This window comes from Aphis gossypii, unplaced genomic scaffold (assembly GCF_020184175.1).
Source record: "Aphis gossypii isolate Hap1 unplaced genomic scaffold, ASM2018417v2 Contig00967, whole genome shotgun sequence".
NCBI classification, from domain to species: Eukaryota; Metazoa; Arthropoda; class Insecta; order Hemiptera; family Aphididae; genus Aphis; species Aphis gossypii.
The window spans coordinates 1-24,973 of record NW_026083386.1 but is presented as its reverse complement, the minus strand read 5'-3'; the positions used below and the strand labels follow the sequence as shown (position 1 = coordinate 24,973).

Below are 24,973 nucleotides of genomic sequence, written 5' to 3'. Positions count from 1 at the left end.
CTGTTAACTAACGAGGTACGATGGTGTGCGCTTGTCGATTCTTCGCTCCTTTATAGTGGAAACGACTCATCACCTATACCCGTGGTACGTATATCTCGGCGCTGTTTCCTATATAAAGGTAGGAACGCAAGGAAGACTTAAATGATATCCAACTCGGGTTGTCCTGGTCGGAAACACTTTTTTATTAAACTTAAAAAACATAAAATAAACAATCAAAAATTCTATTAATTTAGTCCGTACTATGACCGTCGCTTCACACGTGCGATCGTCGTACCTACACTCTCGCCGACTCACTCAGCGACAGCGGGACTCCTCCTGCCCGTGCGTACGGCGGTCTTATATACGAAATTTTTCTTGTCGCCTCAGCACATTTTGCTTCACCGGCCTCTCCCGTGTTTTATTTAAAAATATTTTTCTTTATACATATTAAGTAATAATTTGGACGACTGTCTACAATATACGACACTTCCCTTTCTTTTTCATCATGATACTTTTTGTAATTTTATTAATTGTAAATTTAACATATTCGTATATTCACTTGTAGTTGCTCCTCTATTACTTATTCTGTGTTGCATTAATTCAAATTTATTAAGATTTTCTTTTAATTTTTTAAAAGTTGTATTATCCTGCATAGAAATTGTTTGTATTATATTTTCCTTAAGCCCTTTTAGCACATAAATTCAAGTATCTTCTTCTTTCATTTTATTATCGATCTGTCTACACAAACTTTCAATTTCTGTCATAAAATTTGTTGTTGTTTCGGACTCTTCCTGTCTCTTATTTTCTAAAATTGTTTTTAATAACGTTATGTACCCTATAGGGAAACTGTTCTATGAACGCCTCTTCTATTTCTTTCCATATCCAGTTATCTCTTATATTATATAAATTGTCCAAACAATTTCTAGCTGTACCTCTCACAAACATCGGTAGAAATTTTATTTTGTCTTTTTCCAACCAGTTATTAAACTCTGTAATCATTAAATATTGTCTCAAAAATACTCTTACGTTCTCATTTCCTGTGAAATGCTCAGGAGTTACGTATAGGGTTCTCGGATGTTCACTCATGATGTTATTCTCTTGTTTTCTTTCTGCAATATTATTTATTAATTGTTACTTATTCCCTTCGGTAATTAAATCTATGATAACAATACATGTTCTCACTCCCTAAATCAATTTAGTTTTTATTTCTCAAATCAACGTTTAAACTATTATCTGTTATACTGGCTATAACCTATTGATTTTAATTTATTTAATATGCAAATTTCTATAAGTTCTATTTTTCTTTAGGTAATTATCTGTTAATCTCGATAAAATTTAATTTAAATTTAATTTCTGTTCATATCCAAAAAAAAAAAAAAAATTAAATAGTAGTAATAATTAAAAAAAATAAATAATATATAATTAATAACTATACTAATAATAAAATAATAAAAAAATATATATATATATATATATTTATTATATAAATACTAACCTTGTAGCGCTGTCTGAAAACACACACTGTAGAATCTAGATGAAATCGCGTAAGATCAACACACACACAAATGCTGGATTGAAAAATCTGCTTCGTGTATATCACATACCCACAACTGGAGAAATCCAGCAATAATTTGTGTATAACACACACACACACGCACACGCACAAAATAAAAGTCGTAGAGTAAAGGCGCGTCCACATAGTATGCAAACATGAAATATAGCACATGCAAATTCATCACAAACACGAAAAACAGAGATGATGTGGACGTGTTTACAAATAGTACACACAGCGTACACACGCGTATTACATGATTGCGATAAAAGCGGTATATCAAAGATATTTATAGCGACTATTGGACGGATTTTTCATGTTTGTACTGTTTGCGCTACAAAATAATATTTTATAAAATCATATTATTAGTTATATAATATATTATAAGTTGTCACTTTGTCGTTGTGTAGTGCACAGTGTAGTTTGTGGTGTTGCTTTTATTTCGAAAAAAATGGACTTCACAGACGATCAAATTATAAACTTAATAAATGAATATGAAAAATATCCAGTTTTGTGGGATCCTAATGATAAATTTTATAAATTAAATAATAAAAAAAAAGATGCATGGGATGAGATGGCTTCATTTTTCAACATTAATAGTGAAATCCTTAAAAAAAAAATGAATTCAGTTTTGAATTCCTATCGTCGAGAGCGCCAAAAAGTAAATTCAAAAACTTCCGGAATGGGTGCCAATGAAGTTTACACATCCACGTGGTTCGTCTACAATGCCTTGCAATTTTTGCACACCAAGTATCAACCTAGGCCAACTAAAAATACAATTGAAGTAAGTTATTACCTTATTATACAGCAACCAGCAACTCACCTGCTTATTTTTTTTTCATTATACATATTATATACTAATATATTATTTTATTATTATATATATTTTTTTCAATATATTTTGATAGTTGTAATTTATTATAATTTATAAGCTATTACAACGGTCCATATGGTCAAATGGTCGCTGAACAACTACAGCCGGTTATTAGCATACATAGTATTTAATTTAGAACAAAATTAGATAGATTAATTAATTTATTATAAATAATGTATTTAAGTTGTAATATTATAAGAAAAATTAACATTTTTTTTAATCATTGTTTTAAAATTGATTTTGCCAAGCTACTTGACCATTTGTGTGAAAGTAATTTGCGAATTCGTCCCTAATTGATTGACTGGTTTGTGAAGATTTTCGACCCATTCTTTGTAGTGGTAGTAAAGATGATGGCTGGCCTTCTCTTCTCCAATTTCCTGGTATTATTTGCCCATCTTGTTCATGATTAAATACTCCATTTGGTGTGTATATATTAGTAGATGTAGATTTTTTTCTTAAAAAATTATGCATATAGCAACATGCTAAAACTATTTTCTCGGCTTTATCAGGTTGTAAGAGCAATGGTTTTCTTAATACTCTAAATTTCGCCGACAAAATGCCAAACACATTTTCAACAACACGTCGAGCTCGGGAAAGTCTATAGTTGAACACTCTTTTTTCTGAACCTTTTTCTTGAACCCCAGGATAGGGTTTCATTATATTATCGTGTAATCCAAATGCACCATCCGCGACAAACACGTAAGGTACTGGCCTATTTCTTCCAGGTAATGGTTGAGGATTTGGTATGCCAAGTTCACAGTTTTTCAATTTTTCATATACGATACTATTCTTTAACACGCCTCCATCTGAGATCCTTCCCTGACACCCAACATCAGCAAACAAAAAGTTGTAGTCTGCATCCACTAATGCAAATAGTACTATACTAAAAGTGGCCTTATAATTAAAGAACTCGGTTCCAGAATGTATAGGAGCTTGAAGTACAACATGTTTGCCATCCATTGATCCTAAGCAGTTGGGAAAGTTCCATTGATCAAAAAATCGTTTTGATACATTTAACCACTTATCAGGAGTCTGGGGCATCTAAACAGTATACATGCAATATTTTAAATCATGCAGATAACAACATAATTACTATTTCACGTATGACAGATTAACAAATAATAATCTACAATTTTATATTAATATTTTTTGTCAATTAAATTTAAAAATGTTTTATTTTATTGTATAAAATATTAAATAGGTACATAAAAAGAATTCGAAAAATACAATGTACTTATACAAAAATACATTAACATATAAAAAATTTTACAATTTTATTTTTGTTAAATTATTTATTAGTATAAATAAAATAATAAAATTTTATGAATATAAAATGTTTAGAATTTATTAAATATTATATATTTTTATATTTATTTTATTTTAATTATAAAATATAACACCAATTTAAAATAAATAAGCTCTAAAAATATATTATAAATGTATTTTAATTTTTAGTCAGCTGCAGATGACTCATCTGAAGACCTACTCTATGAAAACACTAACGTGAATAACGCTGACAAAAGTCCTCAAGGAGGTATTGAAAATGTGATTAACGTGGAAACAACTGAAATTATACAAAATGAAGTAAGCCCAAATAAAGGGCCTAAACGCAAGGTATTTGCATCTCCCAAAAAAATATTTAAAAAAAAGAAATCTTCATCGGATGACCATAAATTGGACGCAGCTTGGAATACACTGCAGTATTTTTCAAAAAATAAACAAACGAAAGATCAATTTGAAACATTTGGTCAATATATCGCAGAGAAATTAAGGCAGATGGACTCGGACTCATGCATTCACGTCAAAAAAGCAATAAACGACATAATATATGAAGCAGAATTAGGAAATTATCGATCATTTCATCAGCGACAATCTAATTTGAACTTTCCGTCGTGGATATCAACTTTCCAAAACTCTGTTCACTCATCTCCAAGTTCATTAATTTCTCACTCATCTCCAAGTTCATTAACTTCTCACTCATCTCCAGGTTTTTATATTTCTCAGCCATCTTCAGGTTCTTATACTTCAGAACCATTACTATCTACTACACCTCTATTATCCGAGTCAACAATGTATAACTCAGTAGATCATCTTGGACCAAATACAAATCCTATATAAAATAAAACTGATTTCCATGACCTCTTACAAACAGATCAACACAAAAATATGTATAAGATTTATTACACACAAAACGTTAACTTAACTAAAGCAGTTAAAGCTAGGAAAGCTGTTTTTTTTGTTTTATAATTTAAGCTTGTTTTGTTTTTTTAATTGAAAGTATCTAATTTTTTTTATCTTACTAAAAGCTAGAAACGCTATAAGTACCTAACATTTTTTTTTAATTGTATACTAAAACCTAAAAATACATTTTTATTTGTAATATGACAATAATTTTTTAAAACGTGTTAATAAAATTTTATCAATACAAATAGTTATTCAAATATTTATTAAACCTAATATATGTGTTATAATACTATAATATATACACTACTAATACTGTATAATATAATGTGTAATGTATTCATATACTTTACCTGTATATATTCACTCAACACTTCAATGAGAGCTTCACAAACTTCTGGTATAATATTTGAAATAACTTGTTTTGAAAATTTAAACAAGTAAGCAAGACTGTGAAATGAATCACCACTGGCTAAGTATCGCAGAGTGACGAGGAGTCTTTCATTTGCAGGTATAGCTTTTCTAAAATGCGAATCACTTTTTGCGATCTTGGGTCCAATCAATTTAAGTAGCATTTCAAAATCACTATTGTTCATTCGACAGAAATTTGAAAAATGAATAGCTTCGTTCATTTTTAAATCATTTAATAAATCTGTCCCACTATAACGTACGCGGTTATATATATCACTGACCCAAAACCGGCGTTTTTTTTTTTAATTTTTGATTTTGTTTTTTTTTAACAATACTACTTATAACAATGTACGCGGCACTAGCAATAACAACTTCATCGTCAGTATCGATCATTTTGAAAATAACTAAAAAGCACAACCACTCTGCATTTACACCGAAACTGAACTATGGGTTCACAATCTTTATTTTGTCATTCATGGACAACAGTAAAATCAAAAACATCAAACACTATGTGTACGATGAACGTGTGTGTAGTATGTAATGTTTGCAAACATATCATATGATTCAAGTGCGTGAGCTATATTTCATGTTTGCATACTATGTGGATGCGCCTTAACGAGCCACGAGTTGGGCGCCACTTTGTCGTAAACTCCGATTACTCGGACGTATACCAAAATAAAGTAAAACCAAAAATGATGTGAAATACTTGTTTTAAACGCGACGTCCAGTGGTGATCGAGTCACACGATCACCACCACTGAGCCCTTTGCTGCCTTTAACTATATCTCTTATATACTAAATTTATAATTGAGTAACTATCGATTGTTACATATTTCTCTTATTATACTAATTTACATTTCATACACCTTAACTTACGTAATTATTATTTTAACCAGATTAATAACAAATTTTATTTACATTTCTTACTACTATGTTTTGATTACTATGCTAATTATAATGTAAAAGTTTATCAACACTAGGTATATTTCACAATTGTTATCTTAACCTATTTAAATGCTTTTTTTTTATTATTGCTTAATAATTATGGAAATTCATTAAATCCTAATACAACAGTACTAAGTATATTTTATGATGTACAGATATTTATACATTGATATTAAAATAACAGAGCTTTATATGTAGGGCCTGGAAGTTTATGATTTTGCATATTTTTTTAGGTTATCCAATAGCTTCCATTCTTTTATAGAAATGTGTTGTATGATATATATATATATATATATAGCTGATCCCGTGCACTTCGTTGCTCATTAAATATACCAACTCTTTATGACTCAAACTTTGTTTAATTCGTTCTTTAATATTCGGTTGATGATGTTCTAGATTTATCTTAAGTTTTCTGTTGCCCGGAATAAAAATTCTGATTCGCAGCAGTATATTATCAGGTAGGCAATCTACCTGCGGTAGATCGCGGACCTATTGCTGTTTGTGCGTAAGTGTATGATTTAACTCTAATAAAGTATCAAAGTTATACCAAGTTTGACATAATACGGTGGATTAATATAATCAATTAATCATAATCTAACCTTAACGTACTAAAATCCGATGAATAAAAAATACCAAACTTAACCCTTTTTAAATTAGTCAGATGATGAAAGTTTGAAATCATCAATATCTAATTTAAGTCAGTGGAAGTTTTTTTTAAAAATAGCTATTAATTTCTACTATAGGGAAAAATTGTTTAATTCAATTAGTGATATAATTAAACAAAAATAATAATATAAGTTCAGTGACAAAACAGTTGCCACATTCAAAAACTCCAAAGAAACGTGATTCCTGTAGAATAAAATATAAAATTATATAAGTAAAATATTATAGTTATAATTTGAATTAACTATATGAGGTTATAATATAGTGAGTAGTGACTTGTATATCATTTCATTGCTAATGTTGAATAATATAATTTTATGCTATAACTATTGAAATTGAACATGGTTTCCACGCCTACTTAAAAAAAATGTTAAAACTAAAAAAATCATTTATCCATAAGTAGAAACTCATTTGAGTATTGTTTGCAATAACTACATATGTTTTCTTCAATATTTATGATTTTTGTTTCTGAAATATTTATAAATTACAAAACTCCATAAATTCATTAAACATCATGTGATTATTATAAGATACTGGAACTTTCTATAGTATGTCACATAATATTATAACGTAGCAATACTACTGCTATAATTACTCTAAATTTTAATAACAGTTATACATATTTTGTATTATTATGAATTACAGACACGTATTATTTTACAAGTTTGTCGACTTATTTATAAACATATTATTACCCATACAAAATTATTTTTAATTCCCTATAATACAAAATCGTATGTTTTGTTGTACATATATATATATGTATAAATATATATTTCATGATAATATCACGACCATACATTTTATTATTTAGCTAATATTAGTTCTAATTATACATTTTCATTCGATATTATTCATTTCATTTCATTTGTTATTGCGACCGAGGACAGACGACAGAAATCGTTTTACGGTCTGCAGTGTGCATTTTTATATTTCTTCGGTGTAATTTTATAATAAAATAATTTTTGTTATATTATAATATTAAAATGGTTGGTCGAAAACTTGCACTGCAACCTTCAATAGTGTGCGATGCAGTGTTAAAATTTAAAGACAAAGTAATTATACTCCGGCCCACGAGAGATCAGTACCGCTATTCGACCAAAACTCGTCCGATTTCGCGCATCCCCACTCAATCACTCCCACTCAACCAACTGACAGTGCTTCGGCGACTGTCGGTGACGGTCAGTAACGCTTAACTGTATACACTGTGAGGCGTAATGTAAACTGTCTACAGCCTGTTGTAGTGAGAGGCAGTTGTGCATTTACACGCGCGCTTACTTTTTTATATTGTTTATATTTTTTGTGCTGTGGTAATTTAAAAAAAAAATTAATTCCGAAGAAACCATTAATGTGAATGAACCTGTCAGACATGCTGTTCAAAATGAGAATCCGCAATTATTACGTTCACCTGTTAAAATAAATCCAAATGGACGGGTAAGAATTTTTTAAATAATTTAATATTTAAGAATATTTAGATACTAAACGTTCTTAAGATTTTGAAATTCATACCAGGTATTGGTAACTTCATAAAGTATTTATGGTGTAATTTTAAATTTTTTTTTAATTAATCGTAAATCGGTGAAATTAAATATTAATAACAAAAAAGTGCAGTTTAATTTTTTATTATACACAACGTTAGAAGTTAGAAAACACAAAATATTGTATTACATTTTTAATATAAAATTGAATTACAATTTAATATAATATTATACATTTTTTATTCTGATTTTTTATGTTTTTATTGTTAACAATAATAATCATTGAAAATAAGTCTGTTTTAAAAAATAAAAATAAAAAAAAATATTTTTATTTATATTTTTTATTTTTTTCAGTTTGTTGGAAGCAGACAGAAGGTTATGATTATTAATCTGTATAAAACCAAACTTGAAGAGCAACCGGATATCAAGTACAAACCTTTGATTGCGTATCTATCGAAAGCATCCGGCATTGGACGTGATACTATTGTTAATACCATACGGAATTACAAAAATGACAATCAACTGAAGTCACCAAATAAAACAAAAATTCGTACAAGAATCAACGAAAAAATTGATGACTTCGATAAAAACGCTATAAGGTTGAAAATTTATAGTTTTTGGTTAAGAAATGAAGTTCCAACATTAAAGAAAATTGTTCAAGCCATCAGTGATGATCAAAACTTACCGACTATACCAAGGACATCGTTACAGCGCATTTTAAAGGAATTGGGATTTGAGTACACAAAAAGAGCCCGAAACAGCGCACTCACTGAGCGAGGAGATCTAATTGTATGGCGACAACAATTTATAATAGACATACGTCGATTCAGAAATGAAGGTCGTACTATCTATTATTTGGATGAGACATGGGTAAATGCAGGAGAGTTCTGTAATAAGGTTTGGTTGGACAAGACGGTAACATCGCATAGAGATGCATTTGTTAAAGGACTGTCAACAGGCCCGAAAAATCCAACAGGCAAGGGCAAGCGATTAATTGTTGTTCACATCGGGTCATCGGAGGGTTTCGTCGAGGGTGGTCTACTGTGTTTTGAATCAAAAAAAAACACAGCAGACTATCACGACGAAATGAATGGCGATACATTCTACGACTGGTTTTGCGGAGTTTTGCCCAAACTGAAAGAAAACTCGGTTATAGTTATGGACAATGCTTCGTACCATTCCGTAAAAAAGGACGCCATCCCTACAATAAGCTGGATAAAAGACCAAATTGTTGAATGGTTGACTTCAAAAGGCTGTGATGTGGATACGTCGTTAGTGAAACATATGTTGTTAGAAAAGGTTCGGGAAATTAGACATCATCATGACAAATACATTATCGATGAAGAAGCGTTAAAATCAAACAAAATTGTACTACGACTTCCGCCTTACCACTGTGAATTAAATGCGATAGAAATGGCGTGGTCGGTTGTGAAAAATCACGTGAAGAATCACAATACTACATTCAAAATTAACGACGTAAGACAATTACTGATCGATGGCATCAAAAAAGTTACACCAGACATGTGGGCCAATTTTGTAAGTCATACGATAAAAGAAGAAGACAAACTGTGCAACGTTGACAACAATACGGATCAAGTATTTGGATCAAGAAAATACATCTCATGTCATGCTAATAACAGGGGACACTTCTTCTTCCGATGATTCAGATTAATGTTTATAATTTGTTTGTTAATACTTTTTTTTTATGTATATATATAATGTATTTTTTTGTAAATTTGTGACGACGTATTATGAAAATACTGATGAAAATATTTATATGATGTATTAAAATAACCTATATGATTACATATTTAATATAATTTGTTTGTTTATACTTTTGACGTGTATGTATTGAAATATCTTATAATATAAACATAATATACAAATTATTAATTATTAATTAAGCACATTTTCAACACTGTGTATAGAGGTCGTAGCGCGCGACGATTGCAGAACATAGTGGGGGAAATCGGGCTCCGCAACGTCACTGGCGATCATTCTGCATGCGCGTGACGGTACTGATTTCTCGTAGGCTGGAGTATAGGGTAAACGAAATTGGTGAGAAAGGTAAGTAATTTATCATATTAAGTAAGATACACACCATAATATTGTCATCGGATAAATAACCTCATTTTAAATCATGTTATATAATAAATAAATGGTATTATAAATGTATTATAGATAAATTACTTTTAAGTAATAACTAATAAGTATACATAAATTATTATAATTATTTCCTTATTCCTAATTTATTATTTTTATGTAGTAATAGTTCCAGCTTCGAACAATGTATGGAAAGATATTATTGATTTTCTTGGAGGGTCCATGTCTGTTAGCTCTATCCATACATTTGTTCATAAGGGACGCAATAAAATAAAAGAAAAACTGGGAATTTTAACTGTTGATAAATCAATTATTACGTCTAATGATTTTACTAATTCTCTTCCAAAAACTGGTTTGTAAAATAACTAAGGTATATAATTAAAAATTGTAATTAAAAATTCGTTTTTTCTTGTAGAAGAAAATACTAGTGAAAGTGAATATTCTAGTGATGAAGAAAATTTACCTAAAAAAAAATTTGTCTTCACTTTTTCTTCAGAGGAATGGCTTCAAATACAACCAGAAGAAAAATTATACAAATGTAACGATAAACTTAGGCCAATGATAAGTTCTAGAACCTATTATGTCTTACCAAAGAGTTCATGGACACCTGTTCTAGCTGAGCACTTTTGGGTGCACACACAACTGCCATGTGTTTTGTTTTTTCGAAGAGCAAAAGTGTATCCAAATGGATCTGCTTATATACATGTAGTAGCACGTTGTTCTCTGTGTGATTCAAAATTTAATGGAATAGTTGAAGAAAAGCCACCAGGAAATTCAAAGTAATAATTTAAATTTAAACTATAATTATACACCATTTTACCATAACATAATATATTTTTTTCTTGACATTTATTTAAGTACACATTTTTGTATATTAACGATTTAAACATACTATCAACAATGTTAGGAAAGTTAACCAACATCATCTACATCGTTTTTTAGAAAATTATGTCTTAATAATCGAAACACTGCCACTAAACAATGTTATATTTCGCAATATTTTAATAAAATTTGTTTTTAAATATAGAGTTCTCGTGAATTGCACGTATATTGGCAATTATGAAAACGAACATATAACCACAAAAAAACGTCGTCTTATTGGACCCGCAAAGGAAAAAGCTATTTCTTTAATGTTTGATGAAGGAATGACTTGTGAAACAATACGAGAAAGAGAAGCTGTCCGGCTTATGAAAAAAGGTATGTAAAAATTTTTTAATTACACACCTAATAAACGGTTATAAATTGTGGTATTTAACAAGGTTTTTTAAATCAAGCTGTTATACAATAATAATAATTAACTGGTTTAATAATTTAATACATACAATCAATACAATAGTAAAATGGTTATAATAAAAGTATAAGTCAATTTTAAATTCTGAAAAGTGTGATGAATGTATTGATTCTAAAATGATTTGTGTGTTTTTTTTTTTGTCTATGTGCAGCATAACTTGTCAAAATAATGATTCAATTTCATACTTCAGGGGGTGGTTAATGGTGCCAGATGGCAAAGTGAATATCCTATGTTAGAGAGGTAAAAAGTCAACATTTCCAGTAGTTTTCAAAAAAATTAGGAAAAACAAAAAAAAAAGTGACAGAAAAACGGGAATTTTTACTCTAAATCAGTTTTGGAAAAAATCGATTTTTTTTATTTGGTTGTAAGTTAAAAACTAATCACTGTAAATATGTACTTGAAATTTCCACCAAATTTTTATATTAGTGTAATCTAATATATAAACAATTCGTATACAATGATACCCTCTTTAGTCTTATTGGATTCAAATTTAAAATTTAAATTAAAGGGACCTACTATACAGCAAAGCAGTACCCACTTTACCGACTTTTTTAACGTTAACTTAAATGATGTAGCAATAAAGTTTCTACATATAATATTTTTTTAACAACAAAACGAAAATCAACATACTTCTGTATATGTAAATTATATTTATTTGTACATGAAAATCAATTATTTGTATAATATATAAACGAAAAATTGTCAATTGTCATTTATCCTATTATTATAATTAAGTATTCACCAATTCACTATATCAACACAGTTATAAACTAGTAAATCTCTACTCTACTTTAGTTATATAATATGTAACTATTATCAATATTTTTTATTATAATAATAAGACTATAATGATTAGAAAAAAAACAATGTGAAATCTCATATTCTGTAAATCAAAAATTGTTCGTTATACTATATAAAAAATATTGCTTCAGATATTCGATAGTACGGAAAAAACAATTTTTTGAGTGAATAATTTATTAGCTTTATTCAATAAAATTTACTAATTGAAGGGTTCTTTTCCAAAACTGTCTATTTCCATTTTCGAATAAAATGAGTTATACAAATTACATGGATAATTAATGTGTAAAGAACACGACAAACTGAATGGCGTGAATATTTTTCGACAAAATGTACTATTTCCTCGGTAACACTTGATGTGAAAATTGATATTTTGTTCAAAACCGTCCATTTCCGTTTTTAGTTTAATTTAAAATAAACCATTTTCATTTATTGCAAAATGTACTGTTTCAGGCATTTTTTTTTTATTAATTTTCGAAATAGTTCACTTATTTTATTGCTGTTTATAGGCATTTGATGTATTCGTTTTTTTTTTATAAAAAATTGTTGACAGTCAAAATACTTGAACATTTAATACAAAGTTCCTCATGAATAGTTTTAAAGTAAATAAAAAATTATAAGAATACATGGGCGCAATTTTTTTATTAGCTTTTGAAATTCAAATCTTGAAAAAATTCATCAAAATCATGAATATTTTGAACCAAGAACCAGAATGAATATTTTTTTGTACATTTGGTTTAAATTAGTTGGACCTAAACAATCAAAAAAAAATTCCCAAAAGATTTTTTTGTATATATTATAGAACTATCATTTATAAACTCTATTATGCTTTTGTTTATGAGCAAGGACTAATATCTTGTTTCAAATTTTTATTAATTTTTTATTACAAACCTGAAACCATATTGCATTCTTTTTTTTATAGAATCCTAATTTACAATAATATTTATCTGGATAATTTTTATATATATTCTAATAATATGGTTTTGCAAGTTATGCATTGATTAATATTTTAACAATATTGTGAATATGTTTTGTTGGAACTTGAAAATATTGCAAATAACATAGATATAAAATGTAATTCATATTTCATAATAACTACGAGTACACAATTTTAGTATAATTATACTCATATATTTAATTATAATATTTATAATAAAAAAAAAACAATTTCTGTACAAAATGTTTAATTATTAATTATACTATCAGGTTTTATAACATTTTGAACTTAACTCATATAAATGTGAATTTTTAGGAGCACCTGATCCTTCAATCATTTCAAGTGGAAATGCTCTTCGTATTTTAAAAAATCGTGTAATACAGGCTAATCGTAGGCATAAAGACACATTCACATCGTTAGCAATAATGAAAACCGAAGATGACTTCAAAGATGTTATTCACGATATTAGTATGTTTTAGGATGTTCTGTACCCCCCGCAAATCCGGTAAATCCGGCTACACCGCCCTCCCTATCGTGCGCGTGCCATGCTCCGTCATGCCTATCGGTGCCGTGCCCCCTCCCCTCCATGCCATGCCGGCCTTACCCTTCCCCTCAATTCCAATACCTGCCCGGCCATGCCCATCCCCTCCATGCCGTGCCCGTTCATGCCCTTCCCCTCCATGCCTATCGCATACCTGCCCGGCCATGTCCCTCCCCTCCCATCCATTCCTATCCAGTCTCACTCATCCCGACAGATGATAGTACTTAACATTTCTATAACACCTACAAAACGATTAAGATAATCACATATCTATGTTATACATTATCACCTGCAGTATTAATATTATAACAACTTGACATTTCTATAACACCTTGTTGTTATTAGTTATATATTATTTCTCTTTCAACTAAAAGTCATTAGGAAAAGGCTATTTACGTGTGGGACATCTTTTTCCATTTCGGTATATGATTATTTATTTATCATACGTTGTATAGCTATATGGATGGGGAAAATGTATCATATAATATAAGAGACCCGATTTTACTCAAAGGAGACATACTGTTCTTCAAGCTCTTGAAAACAGTCTACAGTTTACTATTGTTCTCAGTTCAGTCTTCATTACGTAAAAATGTTTAAGTGTGATGTTTGTGAAAAAGTTTTCACTGTGAAGTCTAATATGTTGAGACATGCAAAATCTCACAAACAAATTAAATTTACATGTGGTGAATGCAAACAAATATTCTGTCGACGGGATGATCTTGTAAATCATGTGCAGAAAAAACATGGTATGTATTTTATTAAGTATTTATCTATATATAAAATTAGTGGCTTATACTTACGAATATCGAATTTTCTATATATTGATAGGTAAACAAATTAAACAAATAACCGATACTAGTCCAAATTAAAATAATAATAATTCATCGTTTTCCTATAGTATATATTTCATTACTAAAATTTTTATATTGATATTCATAATTATTTAATAGCGGTCATTTCCATAAAATTTTTATAGTAATATTATATGAATATAAAATTGTTTAGCGCATGTAATTAAATATTAAGGAATAAAGAATATTTTAATATACTTATAAATATCGAATTTTCTATATATTCAAAAATAATATAACCGAATAACTGATACTAGTTCAAATTAGAATAATAATAATCCTCTATACTTAGGTATATTGAAAAATAATATAAAGATTTAGCCGATTCTAGCTCAAATTAAAATAATAATAATCCCACGTTAGCTTAGTATATAATTTCTTTACTATAGATAATTTTTATATTAGTAACCGTAATTATTTAATAACGCTCATTTCCATAAAATTGTTATAGTAATATTATATGTATATAAAATTGTTTAGCGCGGTGTAATTAATATTAACGAATAAATAATTTAAATATATATTTAATATATAATATATATATATATATATATATATTAATTTATATGATAATATATCGTATATTTAGTATAGATTATATAAGAAAAATCTTTTATTCTATAATCATTCTTAATAGGTTTTGCTAAGTATGGTTCTGAATATAATTTGGCTATGGGTATCGCAGTCGGACGACAGCAGCAACAGCAGAAGTCATTAAGTGTGTAGTAATTATATTAATAAAATGTATCGGAAACGATAATAATAATAATTATTATTATTTTTATAAGGTTCGTTGGGTGTCGTAGATAGTGTTGCATCCACGTCAAATGTGAATGATTCCATTCCACAGCAAGCCCCCACCCCTCCCGCTCCGCCAGTTAAACGTGCTAATACCAACTCGACGCGTAACATTATAAAGTTTAAAAAAGCCCGTATAGGAATGGTTAATACGCCGGGTTTTATCGAAACTCGACTCTGCACTCGATAGAACCGTAGTATGGTATTATAGGGGGAATACCGATAACTGCATAATTTATCCGACGTTTTTAGACTCGATAAAACTTGAGTTGATTGAAAAAATCAATTATTGCGTGCGTATTAACCCGATCAAATATAATTTGAAGTTGGAGAGCGTGTACGCACACAGGGAATTACCAGCCGAGGACAGAGCTTTTAAAACCGTGTCGAGGGAGGCGTACATTCATAGCGATGTGAGTACTACATACGTCGGTCGATGAGGACTTTGCAGCGCTCATGTCCGAGAAAGATCGATATATGAAAAAGGGGTCAGGCTTCACTCTATCCAGTATCGATGGCTTACTACTAGGTATCTATAAACATACCCCTCTTGGAGCGTCTTCGTATATTCCACTCCCAGAAAACATTATGCGGAAAAAGGCCGTCATTAATCCAATGAATATTGACGATGACTGCTTCAAGTGGGCTATTCTAGCCAGACACGTTCCAGTAGGTCACCATAATCATGTGGGTCAAAAATATTATAACGAAGAGCATCGGTACGATTTTTCCGAACTATCCTCCCCGACACCTGTTTCGGAAATCCATATATTCGAACGACGGAATAAGGGGGTGTCGGTAAACGTATATGGATTGAAACCCGGTAAAGGGGGAAAGGTGGGTAAGGGTGGTAAGGGGGAAAAAGTAGGTAAAGAGAGTGTAGTGTATCCAATCAGAGTTGTCGATAACGAGAAGGCTGATTATTATGACCTTCTCGTGGTTGAAGGCTCGGAACGAGTGCACTACACGTACATTTCAAATTTTTCACGGCTGGTGCGGAGTCAGAAAACATTACACACCAGTCGACTTTTTATATGCAAGAGGTGTTTCACATCATTCGATGAGCAGGTTAAAAAAAGTAAATTGTCTGGTAATGAGGCTCTCCAGCAACACATGCGGTTATGCGGATCGAATAAACCGATTTTACCAGTTATGCAGGAGGAGGGGGAAGTGGTCAAGTTTAACGGGTGGGGTAAACACTGGGGCGAGCACTGACGGGATACACGCACATCATCCGATGAGCTACGGGTACTTTGTCAAGGCGGTGGCAGACGTACCCGTAGCGCTGATGGAAAAATACGACATACCGCAAACGCCGGTCGTATACCGCGGATCGGAATCGCGTGACGAGGTGGCCAAACACTTTGTCGCCAGTAACACCGCGCTCGCAACCAAGTTGGGTGATCTACTGAAGGCGACTAATGTGCCGATTTCAATGAGTGTGGAGGAGGTACGTATGCACAACTCGAAGAGTGTGTGCGATATGTGCAAGTTAGCGTTCACTGAGACCAGGTGTAAAGTCGCTGACCACAGTCATCTGTCGGGACGGCTGAGACATACGCTCTGCGCGCCGTGCAACCTCAAGCTCGTCACACCCAAGTTTATACCATGCTTTCTTCACAACCTCTCGAAATATGACGCACACTTTATCGTAACCGAACTCGGTTACGATGAGTCGATAACGGTGATCCCCAACACCGAGGAGAACTACATTTCGTTCTCGAAGCTCGTCATGCCCGACTTCAGTGTGAGGTTCTTGGACTCGTGTCGGTTCATGGCTTCGAGCCTGGCCGAGTTGGCCGGGAACTTCCTCACGAAGCCCGGTGACTTTGAGAAGTTTCGGGAGACCGCCAAAGTGTTTCAGCCCGCCGACATGTCACTCGTCACGCTAAAGGGTGTGTTTCCGTACGAGTACACCGACAAATGGTCGAGACTCGAGGAAACCGTCCTACCACCGAAACGCGAGTTTTACAGTATATTGACCGAGAAGCATGTAAGTGATGAGGACTACGTGCACGCGACGGAGGTATGGCAACATTTCAACTGCACGACCCTCGGTGACTATAGTGACTTGTTCCTGAAGGTGGACGTTCTCCTTCTGGCCGACGTGATGGAGAACTTCCGTGACCTCTGCATGTCGACGTACAACCTCGATCCCGTGTATTATTATACAGCGCCGGGGTTTACGTTCGACGCCATGTTGAGGTATACGAGCGTCTCACTGGAGTTACTCACGGATTACGAAATGATACTCTTTGTAGAACAGGGGATTAGAGGGGGGTTGGTCCAGGCCAGTGAACGGTACTGTCGGGCCAACAACCCTAAAACGCCCGGGTATGATGCCGAGAAGCCCCCGTCGTGGCTTGTCTACCAGGATTGTAAATATATACAACACTTATACAACTGCTTATGTATATTACTAACTATAAACCTATTCTTGCAGGCAACAACTTGTACGGATACGCCATGGGAGAATACATGCCCTACGGAGGGTTCAAGTAGTACGAGGGGGATTTGGATCGCTCTCTAGAGCTGTTGGACGGAATGACTGACAAATCCGACGTTGGGCGTATCTACGAGGTCGATATCGCTTATCCCGATAACCTGCATGACGCGCACAACGATCTCCCCTTCTTACCACTGTTGTATGTGGCATTTAATAATTAAATAAATAAATAAATTGTATGTGCCAACAAATAATAATAGAAAAACGTTACTTCTTTGTTTAAATTGCGTAATATTAGGCCAATGAAGCAAATGAGCTGAGGCAGCACATTGTAAAATAATATTTAAGGACGTAAGCACCACAGAATAGGGACAGTGCGGGTTTCGAGTGAGAGACGGCACACGTTCTTATTTTTGTGTGTTTGTTTGTGTGTATAATAAAGAAATCCAAAATAGTGTGAATTGTTCTTTAATCTTTTTGTGTACCATCGAGATATAGGTATACTACAGTGGCGCCCAACGTCATTCGTAATCCACTACCCGAATTTCTATTGAACACTTGTGTTTTTGTGTTTTTGTTTTTTTTTTGTGTAGATTAAATACAAGTCATTTTTGTGTGTTTTACTTTCATACATATCGCGTTTTGAACCTTTTTTTTTGAATTCTCACGGCAGGAAGACTACGACCAATTGGGATCATTTTGGTGTTTTACGCACTCGAGGTGAATATTTGTATTTGGTTATAATTGATATATACGTGATATATTTTTTATTTTTTTTTTTTTCGTTTATCAATATAACATATATATATATATTTATTTATTTATTTTTTTTTGATTTATTATTAGCGTTAATTAATTATATTTAATTTTTAGTAAGGGTAGTAATTATTTAATTAGTGTATAATTTAATATAATTAATCTAGTAGTATAAATTGGCTGTATAAACACTCCAAATAAATTTTTCTAACAATATATTTTACTAACTCATATTTCGGAATTTCAAAAATGTTATAATTTAAGTATAATTTTAGTTAAAAGTAATTAATTAAAGTTAACACATTTTATATGACCAGGTATAGATATAGGATTATTTAAACTAAGTTTTCTAATTTACAGTTTAATGAGTCAACTTAAAGACCCTAGATCGGATCTTTCTATTACGATAAATACGGCAACAGATATCTATACTCTCAAAAAACCATTTCTTATTCAATATTGCGAAAATAAAAATCTAAAATCTACTGGAACTACTGCCGAATTAAGAGCTAGACTAAGTAGATATTTAAGAGGAGCTATAACTTTGGAAGACGTGGATGATTCTTTAGACGTTGAAAAACGTAATATAATTCTTAATAATTCGATCACTAATAAAATTGATTTAAAAAATTTACTTAAAGACGCTGAGCTATCCGATTCAAGTCCCGATAAAATAGACAACAATAAAAGCTCACCAGCTACTTACTCAACATCATTAGCTCTATACGACAACTTAAACAATAGTTTAAATTCTTTTTCAAATAGAGTTGGAAAAATCTTAGAAAATTCAAACACACCTGGTAATAACTCTCAAGATCAAAGCACCCAATTTTACCAAAATACCTTAATACATCTTGAGGATTCTATTAATTCTCCCGAAAACTTAAAACACATATATCAGGAAATAGGGCTCAACAAAATAACTCAACTAATAATCAAGCTAACCCTAATTTAAACACTAACTCTATTCTACCCCAACCAATTGCACCGAGCAAAGAAGAATGAATGAAAAAACTCTAATGATTAAACCTGATAATTTCACTGGGACCGAGGACGTTAGGAAATTTTTTAAGCAATATAATAAGATTAGTGACATTAATGAATGGAATGAAAATGATAAACTAAAATATTTTTCAATTTTTGTAAAAGGCACAGCCAATACCTTTTTAGAAAATCTTGAAGACCAAAAAGATAATTGGTCATGGAAAGAATTAGAGGAAATTTTTTAAATGAATTTCAACCTATAGGACATGACACTATATTGCAAATGAAACTAGAAAAACGTAGACAAGGGGAAAAGGAATCTACCACAAGTTTCTTAGCTGAAATAGAAAGTTTATGTAGGCAGGTAAATAACCACATGAGTGAAAAAGATATTTGTGGATATATTTTAAAAGGTTTAAAGGATAACATTTTACAATCTATTTCGATGCAAGACAATAATAGCTTAAAAAAATTAAAAGAAAATTTAAAAAAATATGAACTGATGCAGTTTAGGATAAAAAATAAAAAAGATGATATGAGTGAATATACAGAAATTCTAAATGAACAAGTATTACAATTAAACCTAAAAACAAAAGATATAGAAATAGAGAATAATGAATTGAGAAGGCAAATAAATGACAGTTTTTCTAGAGATCGAGAGAATAAAATAAATATAAACAAATTAAGTAACGAAATACAAAAAAATAAATTTATTAGGAAAAAGATCGGTATATTTTGATGACAAAAATGAACAAAAAATAATAATCGTGATTACAATGAAAACAGAGGACGAAATTACAATAGGAAAAGAGACTTCTACAATGATAAACGTGAGCACCGAAATAACAGTCCATACCCGTATAGGAGAAATGATAGCGAAGAGAGAAATTATATTATAAAAAAGAGATAATAGTCCTTACCCTCTAGGTTGTATAATAGATACTCTAGAGATAATAGCAAAGACAACAATTACAATAGAGACAGATCATATTCAAGAGAAAGAAAGAAAAATTATGATAGTTCTAGGGAAAGTAGTAGAGATAGAAGTTATGACAGAGAAGATTTTATAACGTATAAACACAGAAATGATAAAGACAGGGAAATAAGAGGAAATTATAAACAGCGTAGTAAGAACAACAACGAAGAAAAACGGTACTCAAAATACCGGCAATACAGCAGAGAGAATAGTCGAGAAAGAGTACCTGGAAAATATAGAGAAGACCGCTATGCGAAAGAATCTGAAAGAGTTACTTGCTATAGGTGTAACGAGCGAGGACACTATGCGGATAATTGTAAAATGCCAAAAAACGATTAGGGTCCGAGTTAGGAAAAAAATCGGATCAGCTAACTCGGATAAACACTTATGAACTAAATAATATAACATATAATGAAATAAAAGGAATAGAGAAAAATAATATATACATTTTATTAAAAAATGGTACGACCACAAATTAAAAAAAACTATTGTTAATCAAAACCTAGATATAAACGAGACAGAAATTGAAAACATGTATTTAAAAAATAACCCAGAACCAGAGTCAGAATTTCAAAATTTCTTACTCAGCAATAATGCGAATGCTACTCGAGCGTGTGACTATTTAGAAGTAACCGGAGATATTTTTTCACTAGACAAAACTTGGGCAATAGGCCACTGCGTCAGCAAATGTCTCACGATGTCCCAGGGAATAGCGTTAAAATTTAAAAACAAATTTAATAATATAAAACAATTAATTAATCAAAATAAAAATATTAACGAAATAGCTTACCTAAAAACAGACGATCAATGGTTATTATATCTGATTACAAAAAATAATTTTAATGACAAACCTAAGTATTCTAATATTTTCAAAACTCTAGAAAATACAAAACAATTTTGCATAGATAATAAAATAAAAAAATTAGCGTTGCCTAAAATATGCTCAGGCATAGACAATAAAAAATGGGATATCATTTCTAATATGATCAAATTTATATTTCAAAATACCTTTATAAAAATTAAAATCCTATCACTACCCGAAGGTAAAGATGACAACCTTTTACAAAACTATGAAAACATATATCCTATCTATGACAACAAAAATAACAGCTCAGCAATTGAAACAAATAAAAGGAAAGACATATACATAAGTAACTCTAATAACTCTATTAACAATGAACCAAAAAATATTAATAAACATGTCTGCACCTGTGTAGACAAACATTACAATACAAGAGTATTATCAATAATAGTAGAACATGAAGGTATTGAAAAATACGCAATAATTGACACCGGATCTAATATTTCTTGCATAGATATATCTTTAATTAATGATATAGAACTCGTTAAAAATGAGGAAGATATTGTTATAACAGGAGCAGATAATACCAAATTAGAACAATTAGGCAAAATAAAATTAGTGGTCAAAATAAATGGAAACATATACTCTATTAATGCGTACGTAATCAAAGGATTGAACTGCAAAATACTATTGGGAAACGATTTCAACATAAAAAATAACTTAATCATTAATTTTAAAGATAAAAATTTAGAATTAAATAACAATATCTTAATACCTATGGATAAACTATGGTACAATTATAACACACAAAGCAATAACAATAATATAGGAACAGAATATGATATAACAAACATAAACTATGACAAACAAAAATATATAGGAAAAATTGTATCAAATTACAATATAAATATTCCACCGAAAAATAAAATAAATATTAAAAACTTCGACATAAACACAAATATAATAGACACAAATTACGTAATAGAACCAATTGAACGATTAAGCAAAAACAAGCTTCTAACCTTAGAATCATTCAGTGTTAATAATAAAGACGGTATAACTCTTTACAATTTTTCAAATCTTTACAGTAATATTCCCACAGGAATGACAATAGCAAATATCGTAAAAACAAATACGCAAAAATTAAAAAAGAATTAGTAGAAAAAAATATAAAAACAATGTATACCACTAAGCAAAAACACTATGATAACGAAAATATTAATGAAGTCACCGATAAACAAGGAAACGTAATCAAAATTTCTCAAGAATTAAATAACGAACAACGTAAAGAAGCCCTTAAACTAATTAATAACTATAAACACTTATTCACTTCAGACCCACTAGATATAAATTGTGCTAACATAGAACCATGCGAAATTAAATTAAAATCAGATAAACCTATATTTCAGCCACCATTTAGAGTTTCCCCGGCACAAAGAGAAAAATTAAAAATATTAATTGCAAATGATAGACGCGGACATTATTGAACCAAGTAGAAGTAGTTACGCTGCGCCCGTTTTCTTAATTCCAAAAAAAGAAAAGGGGGAATACCGATTCTTGGTAGACTACAGAAAATTGAACAACGAGACTGTAGCTGACAAACACCCAATACCACGATCACAAGACCTTTTTAGAAGTTTAGAAGGAGCTAAATACTACTCTTCTATCGACATGGCTCAGGGTTATTTTCAAATACCAATAAAACAAGAAGACCAAGATAAGACAGGATTTATTACAGATTTTGGACTATTTAATTTTAAAAGGATACCGCAAGGATTTAAAAACTCAGCTCCAATATTTCAAAGAATCATTAACAACGTGTTTAGCGACTATTTGTATAAAACCATGATAGCGTATCTTGATGATATATGTTGTTTTGGAAACAGTTTTAAAGAAGCATTAATTAGATTAGAACAAATTTTATTAGACTAGAAGAAACCGGCTTAAAATTAAAAACAAACAAATGCACCTTTTTAAAATCAGAAATCGAATTACTTGGCCACACAGTCTCAAACATTGGACTAAAAACTCTCGGTAAGAACACTGAAGCAATTGTGAAATTTCAATACCACAAAAAATTAAAGATGTACGAGCGTTTGTTGGGCTCACTAGTTATTACAGAAAATATATTAAAGATTTCGCAAAAATTGCAAGTCCTTTAACTAATTTGACAAAAAAGAAAATAAATTTATTTGGGGAAACGAACAAGAAATATCTTTTGAGACTTTAAAAAAGGCAATAACAACGGCACCGGTTATGGCACATTTCAAAGACGGTTATCCTGTTTTTGTTACCACAGACGCCTCATTAGAGGGACTATCTGGAATACTCGAACAGGAAGATGAAAACGGAAAAAGACACCCGATTAGTTACGCGTCTAGGAAATTGAAAGGGGGTGAAAGAAATTTCACCACTACGGAATTAGAAATGTCGGCTGTAGTATTTGCAACTAATTACTTTAGAGAATACCTTATAGGAAGGAAAATAACAGTCTTTAGTGACCACTCAAGCCTACAATTCTATAAAACCATGAAGAACCATCTTCCAGAATAACTAAATTTATTTTTAAGTTATTAGAATTTGACCTAGAAATAAAACATCGCCCTGGCTCATGGAACACGGCGGCAGATTGTCTCTCACGTTACCCCGTTTATACAACAAAAATAACAGATATACTAAATGAGAACGATAAAAACAAAATTAATGCTAACTCTACAGATTTCGAAATTAATTCCGACAATATAAAACCTGAGACATTAAAAACACAACAGTCAGAAGACGAATTTTGCAACGGTATAATTTTATCATTACGTGGAGATAAAAAAAATAAATTTTATAAAAAATCTAGAAAATATATAATAAAACAGGAACTACTATATTTTAAAAATTGGTCACCTCACGGAGTAAATAACTTGTTAGTAATACCAAAAAACTTGACTAACACTATTATAAAATCTTACCACGTCATACCATCATTCGATGAGCAGGTTAAAAAAAGTAAATTGTCTGGTAATGAGGCTCTCCAGCAACACATGCGGTTATGCGGATCGAATAAACCGATTTTACCAGTTATGCAGGAGGAGGGGGAAGTGGTCAAGTTTAACGGGTGGGGTAAACACTGGGGCGAGCACTGACGGGATACACGCACATCATCCGATGAGCTACGGGTACTTGTCAAGGCGGTGGCAGACGTACCCGTAGCGCTGATGGAAAAATACGACATACCGCAAACGCCGGTCGTATACCGCGGATCGGAATCGCGTGACGAGGTGGCCAAACACTTTGTCGCCAGTAACACCGCGCTCGCAACCAAGTTGGGTGATCTTGAAGGCGACTAATGTGCCGATTTCAATGAGTGTGGAGGAGGTACGTATGCACAACTCGAAGAGTGTGTGCGTGTGCGATATGTGCAAGTTAGCGTTCACTGAGACCAGGTGTAAAGTCGCTGACCACAGTCATCTGTCGGGACGGCTGAGACATACGCTCTGCGCGCCGTGCAACCTCAAGCTCGTCACACCCAGTGTTATACCATGCTTTCTTCACAACCTCTCGAAATATGACGCACACTTTATCGTAACCGAACTCGGTTACGATGAGTCGATAACGGT

At 31.4% G+C, this 24,973-nt stretch overlaps 2 protein-coding genes across 2 annotated transcripts; both read left to right on the top strand.

Annotated features, from left to right (window-relative positions):
- Positions 1-7,590: 7,590 nt before the first annotated feature.
- Positions 7,591-9,744, top strand: LOC126555640 (uncharacterized). Its single transcript, XM_050210541.1, has 2 exons — positions 7,591-7,659; positions 8,437-9,744. The coding sequence occupies exons 1-2, from the start codon at positions 7,591-7,593 to the stop codon at positions 9,742-9,744; spliced, it is 1,377 nt and encodes a 458-aa protein (XP_050066498.1).
- Positions 9,745-19,804: 10,060 nt separating this feature from the next.
- LOC126555639 (serine/threonine-protein kinase fray2-like) lies at positions 19,805-20,902 on the top strand. The gene is made up of 2 exons (XM_050210540.1): positions 19,805-20,214; positions 20,527-20,902. The coding sequence occupies exons 1-2, from the start codon at positions 19,805-19,807 to the stop codon at positions 20,900-20,902; spliced, it is 786 nt and encodes a 261-aa protein (XP_050066497.1).
- Positions 20,903-24,973: the final 4,071 nt, after the last annotated feature.

What these genes read in the sequence shown, in the direction of transcription:
- LOC126555640 (XM_050210541.1), top strand. Translation starts at nt 7,591, where the DNA reads ATGGTTGGTCGAAAACTTGCACTGCAACCTTCAATAGTGTGCGATGCA. An exon ending in TGTTAAAATTTAAAGACAAA is followed by an intron (nt 7,660 to 8,436) that starts GTAATTATACTC and finishes TATTTTTTTCAG; the next exon opens with TTTGTTGGAAGCAGACAGAA.
- LOC126555639 (XM_050210540.1), top strand. Translation starts at nt 19,805, where the DNA reads ATGGAAAGAATTAGAGGAAATTTTTTAAATGAATTTCAACCTATAGGA. An exon ending in GAGAATAATGAATTGAGAAG is followed by an intron (nt 20,215 to 20,526) that starts GCAAATAAATGA and finishes GTTGTATAATAG; the next exon opens with ATACTCTAGAGATAATAGCA.